The sequence below is a fragment of the Myiozetetes cayanensis genome, unplaced genomic scaffold, assembly GCF_022539395.1.
Source record: "Myiozetetes cayanensis isolate MyiCay16 unplaced genomic scaffold, myiCay2020 scf1, whole genome shotgun sequence".
Taxonomy (NCBI): domain Eukaryota; kingdom Metazoa; phylum Chordata; class Aves; order Passeriformes; family Tyrannidae; genus Myiozetetes; species Myiozetetes cayanensis.
The window spans coordinates 71,389,110-71,403,898 of NW_026086604.1; the positions used below are offsets into that span (position 1 = coordinate 71,389,110).

General features: G+C 44.6%; 1 protein-coding gene across 1 annotated transcript; it reads right to left on the minus strand.

Moving 5' to 3' along the window:
• Positions 1-732: 732 nt before the first annotated feature.
• Positions 733-9,249, minus strand: SNRNP48 (small nuclear ribonucleoprotein U11/U12 subunit 48). The gene is made up of 9 exons (XM_050320133.1): positions 8,685-9,249; positions 8,496-8,609; positions 8,337-8,397; positions 7,754-7,828; positions 4,930-5,118; positions 3,913-4,034; positions 3,353-3,468; positions 1,944-2,108; positions 733-1,013 (listed from the first exon to the last, which is right to left on the minus strand). The coding sequence occupies exons 1-9, from the start codon at positions 8,721-8,723 to the stop codon at positions 974-976; spliced, it is 921 nt and encodes a 306-aa protein (XP_050176090.1). The 5' UTR covers positions 8,724-9,249; the 3' UTR covers positions 733-973.
• Between the last annotated feature and the right edge of the window lie 5,540 nt (positions 9,250-14,789).

Below are 14,789 nucleotides of genomic sequence, written 5' to 3' on the forward strand. Positions count from 1 at the left end.
CAGGAGCACATGGACTGTCCTCTCCTGGCACCTTGATTGGACAGAAAAAAAATTGTAGGAAAGATGGACTTGCAGTGTTGTTCTTTTATAGCTGCTTACTTCCTTGAGGCAAGAAGCTTGGCTAATGGTGACTGACCTTGCTGAAGTAGTGTGTGAGGAATTAACAGAATTGCATACCCTTAATATATATGTTAATACATGTATATATGGCTTAAGTCTGTTTTATCAACTTCTATCACTATCGTTTGCGGAGTCCACAGGATGGGAACACCTCTTAGTTATTGCTGGAAGGAAATGGGTATGCCCCTGGTGTTTGAATATGGTACTCAGCAATATTTTAAGTGTCCTTGGTGCCTCCCCACTAGTTTCTGTGGAGAGCTATATTCTCATCATCTTTGCCAAATGACATTGATCCAAAATTTGTTTGAGTATGAGCTTGGGAACAGTAACTTTCATGTTATTGTCTACGACTAGCTGCAGTTGAAGATGTTTTAGTCTGTTGGAGAAGTCTGAAATATGCCCTCTGGTACATGCTGTAATTAGGCATAAGTACTGTGTTCCCAGAGGTGACAGTGTTAGGTAGGAGGGGAGCTCTCTTCATGCCTTTTCTGTTTGTAACTGATCCTGGACTCGAGGGATTAGCTCTGTTCTGTATGCACTATGGGCCAGGAAGGTCAATTAGTACAGCCTCTTACACATTTTATTTTTCAGCCTTGTCAGACTAAACTCAAATACACGAAAAGTCAATATAATTTATTAAAAGATGCGCAAATGTTACAGATTTACACATTTTCTGCTATATACTGCTTCCATTCTGGCAAACCTTAACACTTTTTTTCTCAAAGCACAGCCATGATGCAATATCAGCATCATGTGCACAGCGTTACTGTCCTAAGCACAACAGCAGTAGCAACAGTTCTTGTGCAAGTAATTTTTTGAACAGCTGACAAACAAAATAATCAGGTTATTGCTTCTACTTCCTTCGTTTATGCCTGTGATACTTGTCTTCATCCCTGAAACAAAAACACAAACATTGTGTGGGCTGTTAGGCTCAGAGTCTGAAGGGAAAAAAACCCAACTTGTAAAATGGGAAGCTCTCATTAAATGTAGTCATGTTCTCTGCTAATGAAAGAAAGTAAGCTACTTTAAGACAGTTTATTTCCCATGTTGCTTTAATCAAAGCCTTCTCATGCAATGCAGAGAGGCAGTTACTTTAGGATGAATGACATCACGGTGTAATGAAGCCAGCTTTGACAGAAGCAATCATTGCCATCCATGCACTTACCTAACAGCATTTACATTCTAGGGACAGTGCAGCATTTCTTCTGCACAACAGCACAAGTCTTTGCTTAAAGACAGGTTCTATACACCTACAGTCCTGTAGATGTAAATATATCCTTGCTGATGGTATTAGAAGGTGTGGCCTAAATTTGTTTTCTTTTGCTTAAAAATACATCCAGAAATACTGAAGAGCAACCGCAGTTTAGAAGCGCCTACCATAAAAAAGCTGGTCAACTGACTGTGTATGCATATTAGTGAAACAAATAATCCTATTTACTAAGTTCCAGTGTGAACCAGAGCAGAAATTAGCATTAGACATGACAAGCACACTTAGCTGTGGATGAGGGACATACTGTCCATGTAACCATGTTGATGAAGGAGTAAAATAGTCTGTGACAGTACTGTATTACTCCTGCAATATGCTGTTGGAAGCGCCACTTTTCAGATGTGAGAGTAAATTCTGAAGTCTGGATTGCAGTTGGTGGTCTCACAGCATGTTTTGTTTAGTGTTAGTAGCCTCATGACTTGACATACTGCACATAAGGTTAACCTAGCTTGTTTACTGGACTAGGTATTCTTGTTCTCTACACTAAAATTTCACAGACAGTGGTTGTGGCTGCCTGATTCAGAAGCAGGAGTCAGCTGTCCCTGTTTATGCTCACCTCTCTCTTTTTCTCCGAGAGTCTCTGTCTTTGCCTCTTTCATGACTCCTTCTTCGTTTACTTGGACTCCTGCTGGTGTCTCTCCTGTGTCTTGAGCATTCAATATCCTTACTGCTTTCCCCAGACTGCCGTGAGTCCACTGAAGCTGACCGCCTGTCTTCCCTTCTGAAAAAAGGTTATCGATTTTAGTCAATAACAATAGTTTCAGAGTTGCTTTTGGTTTCAGTATCAGTTTTGTAATATAATGACCTAATAACAATGTAAGACAGAGGACATACCTTTTATTAAGCCTCTCTCTCTCCCTTGGAAATACCGTTACCTCCCAAAAGAAGCCCAAAGTCTATGTTTTTATATATCCACATCTCAGCACATGATTTAATTCAGGTATTTTCTTACAAACACTGCCCCTCAGTCTTAACACCTCTGCTTATGAAACAAAGCAATAGAAGGGGTTCACTCTGTTTTGCTCTAAATCCTGAACTATTCAACTACCTGCCTTAAGCTGCTACCTGCAGTCAGAGAACCCAGCAGGCCCAATCTCAGGGAGTCACAGAATCGTTAGTGTTGGAAGGGACCTCTGGAGATCATCCAGTCCAACCGACCTGCCAAGGAAGGGTCAGCTAGAGCAAGTTACACAGGAACACATCCAGGTGGGTTTTGAGTGTCTCCAGAGAGGGAGACTCCTGGGCACCCTGTTCCAGTGCTCTGGCCACCCATTAATCTTCATTTTAATGCTGGAAAGAGTGTCACCTTTTAGTTTGTTTCAAAAATATTCTCATCTCAAAGATCTGCTGAAGATGCACAAACAAATACACTCTCACTAGTCCAAAATTTCATTTTTATTTCAGTGACAAATGTTTGAAAGAGTGCGCAGTGTTGCTTGACATAGGAAGAAATATGTATAGATAAAACACTTTCAGTTAGCACAGCAGCATTCACACTGATAAGAACTGTAAAGGCTTCCCATATTTAGTATGTTATGGAAACCTTTTACTCTGAGGTATAATATATCTACCCCAGCATTTCTGTCATGTGGTAGAGAAGGGGAAGAAATTGCGTACCTTTATTTCCAAGTGTCCTTCTGTACCCAGCTACTACATTTATACACACTTGGATACAGAGGGAGCTTGGATTTACTTGGATTCATTTCCCAGCTCCAGCAGAAATTACCTGTTCACCTGAATCACTTGCAACTTACCTACTTACCCCTGAAAGAAAAATACTTACTAATTTTTTCCCCATCCTTCCTGCAGGCAGAGCTTCTCAAGTAAGACTTACTAGAATTAGTATAAAATAAACTGTGTATGTCTCAGACAAGGCTGGTATGTGCTATGAGAAGAAGGTGGTAAAATGAAATTACAAGCTTCAATCTGCTCACATGCCCGAAGAATCCGTCAGCTCTGGCATACCTTCCTGAAGATTTCGACTTCCCTCCTTCACATATCTCTGCATTATCCAACCTGTTCTCCTCCTGCCACTGATTGCTGAGTTCTTCCATATGGACACCAATCACATCCCGAATCACCTGGAGATTAAGATACATTAAAAATTAATATTTCACGGTAGTGGCCTCGACTAGGAACTAGACAGAAAGTAACATCTCAAAAAAAACCCAAAACACCCAAAGATCTTCCCCAAACCCTATACATCAGATGTCTGAATGGAAAGTCTTATTTGATGAAAGATGTTTCTGTATAAATTTAAATAGCACCATTTTATAATAGTCAACTATATCTTGCTGGCATTTTCACATTCAAAACCTGGCAGTTAGGAATGCTCCTGTTATTTGTAGTTTGCTGCAGCAAACCAAAATCCAAAAATATTCCTCTATAATTTGCAACAATAATAAAGCTAGGTACAAGAAGTGGAGAAAGACACATACTCTTTGTCTTTGATAGAGTATATAATTGTTTATGCTGATACATAATAAGCACTTTTGTGCAAAAAAGCCTTTATTTTCAGATCTTACCTCAGTGTAAGACTTCTTTGTTATATGAACATTCTTAGCCCTGTATGACTGCCGCCGCCTTTTGTAATCTCGCATTTCAGCCAGAATTTCAAGATGGGACTTGGGACCTTTCTGACTATCATCTAGAGAAATTGGAAGTGAAACAGATGGCCGTTAGCAGGACATTAGCAGGTCTGATACTTTCAGGAACATAAAATACATTGTGTCCTTTCTGAAATTTCTCCAGCACTTAGTAACTATTATGAATTTCGCACAAGCTTCCTCTCCAGCCTTCATGCTAGCTTGTTTACGTGACTAAAAAGACACCAAGCTAACACTGTTATGGGATCTCAGTCTCCTAACCGTGACCCAGTGGGTTTGCAATTTGGGCTTGCAATTTGATCAAACACCTACTAAATAAGGGTCATGTTTTCCAACCCATTATTACAATAAGAGCCAAAGACTGCAAAAGCCAGATTCTGAAAAACATTTACCCGTGTAGATGACAAGCACCATCTCCTACCTTCCAGGCACACCAGGGCCCACAAGGTGACACAGATGCTTAATGCTGCATAGGTAGCTACAAACTGGCATGACTCAACAGGGATGAGAGGCCTCGGTCCAATACACCCATTTGCATACTGCTCAAGAGCTCCACTTGGATGACAGCCAACCTTTCCCATTCTTTTACTCTTAAGTGACCTTTAGTCTTGCCATCTCTTATAGCAAATACTGTTCTGAGCTGCACAGCAAGTTGGCAACATTAAACAACCCAAAGTCAGTTGCAGCAAGGACAGAAGATCCATCCACTGAGAGACACGTGTGCCAAGAGCAGAGCAATGAGGCTTTCCCAGAAGGAAAATATCATAAAGAACACCAAACTAGTGTTTTCTGATGCCAGATCTTTGCTGTGGCTTTTAAGAACAGTATGCTTTCCACAAGAAAAACAGCACAGTCAATTTCTTTTGGCTTTCAACAAAGCTCATCTAACTAGACAAACTGAAAGTCATAAATTCAACAACAGATTGTTCTTCAAACCTTGGGTGATTTTCGCTGCTAAATCCACAAAGAGATCACTATCATTTTCCATTATTTGGGATCTAGATCTCTGTTTCTTTGTTTCCTCAACAACATAATCATAAAGAGCAAGGCGGTCAGCTTGAGTGAGGTCACAGGTGAACCGCTTGTGATTTTGAGGAACTTCTACAGGCAGCAATGAGTAAGATCCTGGAGGTTGAACAGAGAGCTGTTATCAGTAAAAGAGCATAATTATACAGGAAAACACTGAGAAGCTCAACAAACAATGCAGTGATCACCCATGCTGTTTTCATCCTTCATCTATGTATCTGTAAGAAATGTCAACCTTCTTAATTTGAAAGGATAAAAGACTGCTCAAAGGAAAAAGAAAGGCCCAAATCCCTCCCAAGGCCCACACAGGCTGTATAGCCCCTCTTGACTGCTTACACACATACAGGTTTTCATATGCCATGAAGGAATCATAGTAGATCAGATTAAAAGGATATTGTCCCATCAATTTCAGCTCTTGGCTTACAAGCTAAAGCAAGAGAGGCTTCAGCTCTAACTTTGTGGGCTTATTTTACCCCTAAAATGTTGTGTAAAGTACTAGCTGCAAAACACCTGTTCTGACAACAAGGATGACAAGTTCTAGACTAGATAACTGACCATTGTGCAAATCAGTCTCATTCACACTGTCACCTTCTCTACAGAGCTTTTACAATAGACTGCCACAGGATTTAAAGCTAAACGGGCAACAAAGGCACTTTCAAAGTGTTCCAGACTGGTTCAGATAACTAACTTTAAAGTTACGGAAACAAACACTGCACACAAACTGCCTGCACACTCCTCTTTCCTGAATGATCAGCCCAGTACTCGCTTTTCCCATTCCCCGGTTAAAACACATATCCCTCCAAACAAATACATCCATTCTCAGTCTCTTGCAACAGCAGCAAAGTGACTTCCCTAAAGACACAGGATGCAGTATTCTAGAATACTGCCTGCAAAAAAAGGCATTTTATTCAAAAACATTCAAATTTCCAGCAACCACTGACCTGACCTCCATAATCCTGCTCCCCACAACACAACTTTCTTCCTGCAAGGCACAATCCCGTACCTCCAAGAAGACAGAAGAGCCAACACATAAGATGGGATGTTTGCAGGAGCATTTACAACAGCAGAACTAGTGCTTCTCTAGATTATTCAGGTCTTAAGGGAAGCTGGGCAATCTTTCACATCCTGCTTTCACTAAAGGCACCTCTTTCTAGAGGAGCCACGATAACTCTACAAACAAACCTAAAATACAAGATTTCATCATTACTATACTTAGACCCTAAACCAGAACTGTTCTAATATGAAAAAATGGATTTAAACACACACAAAAAAATAGAATTCTGTTCTTAAAATGCACCGTTCTTACAGGGTCACCGAAGTCCATAAAAATGCCCCAAGTTACGTGCTTGTGATTTTACAAGAACTTAATGACTTTTGATTAGGACCAGTTTTGCTGTTCTACAATGTAGCTAAGCTAATGTTCTAATGAGGGTTAGAATTAAAAAAACAAAACAAAGAAAGAAAATTATTTTCTTTGATCTAGTTAGTCAAAAGGAAATTTACAATAAAAAATTATTTTAATTTGTTTTCATTGCTAAAGACTTTAAATTTAACAAACAATTCCAAGTCAGGAATCTTATAGAGCCTCAAGATGCCACAACCAAAACCAACTCAATACAGTTTTAGTGTCACCCTTGGAGAAAGGCAAGCTTGCAGAGAAAACGGGACAGCAAACACTGGCATCTAGTGGCTCACTGGTGTATCTTTGCAATGAAACACTTCACAAAGGGCCTGCCTGTTCTCTAGTTGGATGTGCTTGTGTCAAATTAATGAGCTACCATTTCCCTCCAGCGGAAATGCACCTGGTGTGCTCCAAACACAGTGCCCATCCCATGAAAGCTCCTTCCCAGGCAACTGTCCATTAAGCCATTTGCTATGCCAGAGAAACAAAGACAAGATGAAAGACTATGCCCGAGCAAGCGTATTTCCCTGTCAGGAAAGCTGAACAAATGCACTTTTCCTTTAACAAACTAAAGTCTACAGAGAGGAAATGCTTTATCTTTGAGGTGTTGCAGTAATTTCTCAACCATACACTGCAGCTCTACAGTTTCTGTAGGTAGCCTTACTTCTCTACTTTGTCTTGGCCTGAACTCTTGAACAAGACTCTCTAAGTCTTAAACTGGTTCTCAGGCTGGTCATAAAAACCACCAAAAAATAAAACGTAAATGCACTAATGAGCTTGGAGAGGTGGCAAAGGACAATATTACATTTGCAGATGTGTCAGCATAGTTCTTACGCAGCTTCTTAGGAGAGTCTTGAAACAGTCCAACGTATGCAAGTTGTTTGCTTTTTGATCTGAGGAGTGGTCAGATCTGTGGACAAGCCCACATGGCTCACATCTACCAATTAATCCCTAAACAAAATGTTACATGAAGAACAAGGCTGGAGGCACCATTAGAAGAGACTGGGCCACAAGGAACACAGAAGGAAATGTAGGCAGAAAGTAAAGCGTAGGCAGTGGGATGGGAGCAAAGGACTAATCCTTTAAGAAACTCCTGAGTTTTGCAGTGTTGATTTTACAGTCCTGAAGATAACCAGAGGTGTGAGCACAACAGAGTCAAATTCTCTTTATCTAGTTGCCCAAGTATAGAAAACAGTTATGCTCTAAGGTACACAAAGGAAGGAGTATTAAAAAAAATTAAATTCCTTGCAGCAGTTCATAGTGGAATGAAGGAAGCTGCAAGGAGGGACAGAACAGCAGCTCTTGTTGTCTCAGTATCTGCTTACTACTTACCTTCACTGTAGCCTGTGCCTTCCTTGGTGCTTTGAGCTCTAGCCTGCTTAACAATGTGAAACTGTAGATCTTTATCTGCAGACAGAGAAAAAAAGTATCATAGAACCTCTACATCAAGTTCTTGAGTACTTGATCATGTCAGTCTTTATTCCCCAAACTCTATCATGAGAGTTATGGTATGGTACAGAACATCACAGTTCTATTGATGTATAAGGGAACATATGAACTAAAAATACAATTCTAATGTATTCCACATTTGAAATGAGGAGAAAAAAAAAAAGGAGAAAAAAGAAGCACTTCTGGGCTACAGGGATACGGAGTAGAATTATACAGTGATAGAAGCATAAAGAGGGTAAATTAAGGCAAATAACAAATTACAATCTGAGAAAATAAACCTCCTGATGGGAACGCTCGGGGTTTTCAGGAGACTTCGGAGAGCTTACAGCCGACAAGGCAGTGGGATGTGCTACTGTGAGGGCCTCTGCCCCATGGGGCCTCCCCATGCTCCGTGCCCTCCCGGGGTCCCCCCTCACCCCTAGCTGTGTGTGACGCCGCGCCAGCCGAAGCCCCCCCTGGCGCTCACCCATGGCGACGGTGGGAACCTTCGCCTTTTCGTAGAAAAAGCTGGAGTCGTACATCTCGGCCTGCGGGACCAAAGGGCTCGGTCAAGGCCAGCCGGGCAGGCTGCACCCCAGGGCAGCAGCGCCAGCCCCGCGTCCGCCTTCCCGCGCCCGGCTCCCACCTCCTCCTCGGCGGAGTATCCCATCTTGCGGAGCCGGCAGGACGCCGCGTGCCTCTCCAGCGACGCGCGGGGGACGCGGTGATGGGCGTCGTAGGGACACAGCGCCCACTCCACCTGCCGACGGGACACGGGTCAGATCAGGTCAGCCCCACGCCGCCGCCGCCCACCGCCGAGCCCCCGCCGCCTTACCGAGTCCCCGCCGAGCCACACGGCGCTGGGCGCCGCCATCGCTGCGCCGCTCGGGCGGCCCCGTGAGCGCGGCGGGGGCGGAGCCGGCGCCACCTTCGCCGAGGGCGCTCCTGGTACAGGGGACGGAGCTGCTCCTTCCTGGCGCGGGCAGGCGGCGGGAAACCCGAGGAAGAGCCGGGGAAGGGGGTGTGTGTGTTTGTGACCGAACCCCTTAGAATTTGAATAGGGTTGTGGTTTTTTGTTTGTTTTCGTTTTGTTTTTGGTTTTTTTTAAATTATTTAGCAGCTAGTAGCTGAACAGTTACGATTAAGCAGCTGCGTTGTGAGCATCGTACGCTTGGCTAGTCTTTTGTTTTAAGGAAGAGGGAAGAAGACCGTCCCAAGGTGGATGGGCCGTATGGAGCACCAGGAGCGATGCCAGCAGGACTGAGCAGGAAGTGCGGGAATGGCAGTTCCGGCAGTGGGCGGTCGCGACCACGTGCTCAGAGCGGAACCCAGACCCAAACGGAGGGGAGAACTGCGCCCGTGGGCTAATTGGCACGAGAAGGGAGAGATGTAACTCGCAAAGAGGGGGTTGGCTGGTAATTAGTAGAAAAGTTACGTAATTTGCAACCAGCGAGGGCTGATGCCTCTGTTTGTTTTAAAAATGTATAAACAACGTAAAGTGCTGGTGATCGGTGAGCCAGCCTTCCGTGGGTTGCCGCCCAGCTCCCTAAGGGAATAAAACGTAGGAGAAGTGCGAGTACTGGCACCGGCACTAGGCCGACACGGCGGGCGGGCGCCCCCTGCCGGCGGGAGGGCGCCGCGGGGCCGGGCAGGGGCCGCGCTCGGCACTCTGAAATGGCGCTGCGGGGCCTCGACTCGTCTCCGAGGGGGCAGCAAGGGCAGCCGGCTCTCTTTTCACGACACCCAGCCCTGACGTGCACCCCGGCTTTAGCAAGGGTTTCTCTCCCGAGCGCAGATCGTGCCCGCTTGGGCGCCCCGGAGCACCCAGAGCGCTGCCCCTGATAGCGGCGGGGCAGGAGGAGCATCGGCCCCTGCCGACGCCATCGAGCCCCTGATGCCCGAGTCCCTCCTGCAGCGTGACGAATGCGGTGCTAGACGGAGGCCCCTCCGGCAGCCTCCTGCTCCAGGCTGCGTGAGGGGATCCCTAAGGAGCAGGCTGTGCAGTGCAGAACCAGGATGTGTTTCTCCCTTGTGGAGCACAGGTGCGGTGTCGGTGTGGGGGAGCTGCGTGGCTGCTGCAGACCCCAGACACCAGCGACCGTGCCCCTTACTTGGCCGTAATTCTGAGAGCATTTTCCCTAGAGGCTGAGGGAGCATTAAGACTCAATAAAACTGTAACGCAGCTGAAAGAAGGACCATCTTAAGGAATAAATTTCACATGATTGACGTTTGTGCTTGCCTATTTTTGTCGTCTATGAGCAAAGCACACATATGCCTAGAAGGAAGAGTGGGTCTATCAAGGCAGGGCGAGGGAGAGGCAGCATGACAGATGTAACTGCCAGAATGACTCTGTACATCTGCTTTCTTTAGCAGATTACAGCCCTTTCTCTCCAGCACAGTGAATTTGAGACTGAGTTGGGATTTTAGCTCTTTGAGAGATTTGCTGTCTCTAGCTATGTCTTCCTGAGGATCTTTGACTTCACATGATAGAGGATACTAGTAGTGAAGACTTCCCAGCTGCCCTTGCAATTACATATATGCCTTACTGGAGTAACATTAGCATATTTTATCCAAAGAGTAATAAGAACAGCTCTGCAAAATTGTTCTGATCATCTCCACTGGAAAATACTGTTTCTTCCAAAATTATGAAAGTCAGGCTCAACAAAGCATCCAAGCAGATTTTTTTTTTTTAAGAGTAAAGATTAAACAACAATTTGATTTTGTTTACTTGTAAGTTCAATTGATAAAAATCAGAATAGATGTTTTCCTTTGCTAAACAACAACGTTTTCAGTGATCCAAAATTACCACAGTTTTTCAGCTACCAGCTACCAATAGTCTTTCCCACGTGCTAATCTGCAGTCTGTGGCATACCCTCTTCTCCTGCACCTTAGCTCTGTGGTGGCTGCAGCCCAACAGTCTTGTCATCAAACAACATAGTTAATAATGTAAGTTTACCACATCTCAGTCTCCATGGTCCCTTCTGAGAAGGAGAAAGGAAGCTCCATAGCTGCATTTCCCCAAGCATGACTGGCTTGCAGCTTCCCAGAATGGGGGTGGTTGAGCATGATCCAGCCCCTTTGCAGAGCTGCAATGCTGAGCATGTGAGTAATCTGGTCTTGTTGTAGATGCTCTTTCTGGACAATATTGATCTCTAACAAAAGTCTCTGGAAACTAGCCCCAAATACCCTCACAGTGCAGGACAGTCCTGAACTGTGGGAAAAGCAGAAGGTACAACAGGGAATTAGTTTATACATTATGCCAACATTAGACCATACAGCACTCCTGGAGAACTCCTTAAACATACCACCTTGTGCTTTCCTCCAGATGGAATTTATATTGCTAGATACTCCAACTGTTGGCACATCAGGAACCACCTAGCTTAGGACCATACCCAGAGGCAGGTACCTCAACACAGGTTGAGTGATCCCATCCCAGCAAAGCCTCTTGGTACCCCCAAGAGTGCCAGGTTGAAACCGTTCTAAAATCACACTGGTCTTAAGGTCCAAACCTTTTAACAGGTAATGCAACAGGAGTGGGAGGCTCATCCTGAGCAACAAAACCCTTTCCCACATGGCTGACACAGGGAGAAATGTCCCTCACCCATTGCTTGTGTTTGTTTTTGCCTTCACTGATAACAAAATCTTGCAGGCTTTCTGCAGCCAATTATTTATTTAGAAGTATATTGACTCCTTGAATAAAATTAATTTTTCTCTAACATCGAAAAAAGACAGTTTTCATGTTTAGCATTCCTTCTATTCCTTAGACGCAAAACACTGCTTGTAGTGTTGTATTGTGTTCACAGCTCCCCCTGGAAGTGAGGGAAAAAATGTGAAAGCTCAAATTAATAATTTTTTAAAACATGCCTCTGGTAAAGAGAAATCCAATAAGCTTTATAACAGCTTTTTCAATCCTTACCACATTCAGCATGGAGATTTCTGGATGAGGAAAGGGCCAGGGAGCAAGGGAAAGCAAGCTGAAGGATGAAGTGAAACTATCCAAAAGCCAGAATGGAAGGAGCCTGGCTTATGGCCTCAGACAGCCCATGCAGGTAGAAAAGATAGCTTTGGACCTGCAACTGTGACAGATTTTTGCTGGTTCCACATCAGGATGTTTGGTGGAGTTGCAGCCAAGATCTCTGCATCTTTGCAAAGGGTATTGTGTAAGCAGCCAGCACCTGGCAGACCACAATCTGTCCTGCAACAGGGAATTGCTCTCCCAGGGTACATGCCATGCAGAAACTGCCTCATCCCTAGGGCATCTTAAACTGCAGCTGCTTTGTTAACACTCACCCATTGGACTGCAGGAATAGGGGATGTTGAATAGGGAGATGAAGGGACCCAGCACCCTGGTGGTAAGATCGACTGCATCACCTGAGAGCAGCTCTGGTAATTTGCCTTTCTAGTGATGCCACCTCTTCTCCCTTGCCCCTGGAGCCCATGTGTCAAACTCTTTTTCTCCAGGGAATGATTGTGGTATCCAGGCTGGTAGTATGGGTGTCACTCAGCAAAAGCAACTGAACTGGAGGGAGATTTTGTAAAGATGAAGCACACAGATGCATTAATTTAAATTTGTTTTGTCATTGTTGCTATTACTCTCTTCTACTTTACACTTTAGTTGAGACACTGCACTCAAAATCTGTAGCATAAACCCAGATGAATCAGCTTTGTAATCTACAGAGACATGTGGTGAAATTCTCTAGTGTGTAGGAATCGATTTAGTGAGATATCCTCTATGACATAGGCAGATTTTGCAAAATTCACCAGATACCTGACCAGAGTTTAATTTCCATCATTTGCTGTCTGAGTTCTACTTTTGTTGCCATCCCAGCTCATGCTGAAGTGCCAGTGTGGAGCACTACAGGTGCTGATGGCAACCAGAGAAGTGAGAGAATGCTCAGACCTCACTGGTTTCTCCGCTAGGGTAATGCAACTGATTTAATCCTTCAGCTGTGTACCACTCAGAGCATGCTGCAAGTCCTTGGCTTCTGGATCTTGATGCTTATTCTTTTGTGACTTAGTCGAGTTCACAATTACAGACTAAGGTGTATTTTACAAGGAGCAGTGCACTGGGCAATTCCAAATCGATTTACAGGCGGCAACTCTAGCACCTGTTAATGCTTTATTGATTCCTCTATCTCCATGTGATCTCTCATGGATTCATCAGATTTAGATCAGTTTATCCTTATCTTTCAAGATAAAGCATGGTGTTCTCACTTGATGGAGGTGCAAATTCATTGTTAAACATCCAGAAGTAAATCCAATGCCCTTTTGCACACAAAAGTTCTAATATATGTGTTTTGGAGCCTGCATGGGTTTTTCCTCTTTAAGCTGTAGCCCCTTCACAGTTGCTGCACAGCAGTTCTTGATCCTTTGCCTGCTCCCTCCTCTGCCCTTCCCTTCTGTGAGCTTTCCGACTGGGCAGTATCTGCTGCCTGCTCAGAGCCAAGGTTCCTTTCCTGCCTTTTCCTCCTAAGTTGTTAATGGCCTGGTGGGCATTATTAATTATTTAATTAATTTTTCATTCCTTAACACCCATTGTGATTAAGCATAATCGATGTGAAAAATGAGAGCCTCTTCCATACATTTTGTCATAAATACTGCTGAGAAGGAAACCAGCTAAACGAAAATGTGGCCATTACTGTGGAAACTGGTAACTTCTGGCAAGTGACTTGGCCTCTGTTTTTGGTTTGCTGGGCCAGTGCCCTGCTTGCCACTGGCATGGAGACCCTTCAGCACAGAGCTCCTTGTGCTCTTTGCCAGGAAGCACAGAAGAGCCTGTGGTTTTCTTTTAAAAGCATGCTATTGACGTCCAGTTGTTGTCTGCTTGAATTAAGAGATAAGAATGTACTTATCTGCTTGCTCTTTCTGTGAGTCAGTCTTCTTGGAGAGTCTTTACGGCTGTGTGCCTGACGTGAGGCTGTTGCCTTACTTTCTTGCTCGGCAGGGAGCTCCTGTGCTGCCTAGAACCCCACGTCACGCTGCGAGCTGCTGTGTTCCACTGACCGGGGTTGCAAAGCCACCGCCAGGGTCAGCCAGCTGATGCCAGTGAAGAGGCAGCCTCACATCAGCCATAATCGTATAAACACACACCCCTTCTGGCAATACCAACATGTAATCTGGCTGCACGTGGCCTCAGGTGGCAGCCCCAAAGGCATTGCCATGAGGGCAGGTGTAGAGGATTTGGGAGAGATGTGAGGAAGGCTGGAGCGAGGCCTCCTTTGTCAATTCATAAAACAGGATTTTAAACGAAGGTACTGTCTGTGTTCAATATGAATGATCACTTACCAGTGATGCTCTCTGGGAGGGTCTGAGAGCATGGTCGCAGTGTCCCATGGGCAGAGGATAGCAGAGGCATAGTAACATGTGGCCACCTTCAAAAATATGTGTTTTACTTCCACTGCTTCATTTTCCACAGCAACAGATCCCCAAAATAAGTACCAATGAATTGTTTGTTAATGTGTTCTGTGGCTGAAAGGTATTACCCAAATTACATTCTGTGAAAACATCAATACATCTAAGGCTACAGCAGTAGCTGAATGCTGCTCCCTGTGTTGCTGTCCCAGCTTTCTACCAGGCTTTTGCCCTTGCCTGCTGTGCATTAATAGGATTGTATTTCCTGAGCACAGGGAACCACCACAGCTGATCAACCGCAAAACATCAGCTGGAGTGCCCTATCCCCTTCCTTTCCACCCAACCCTTTGCCCGTGGAACACATGGAAGTTCCTTCCAGGAGGGATACCATCCCTCCCTTTGTGCCACCAGCAAACTCTGAAGCACGTCACACCACCAGGTGAGCCAGCATCACTGCACTGGAGCCTTTCCACAGTGTGGATGAACTCCCACACAAGGCAAGGTAACAGGGTGCGGAAACAGCACAGACCTTACAGTGCTCTCAGCACTTAAACCACTTTGAAAGCTTTAGAACAACACTGAAGCCATG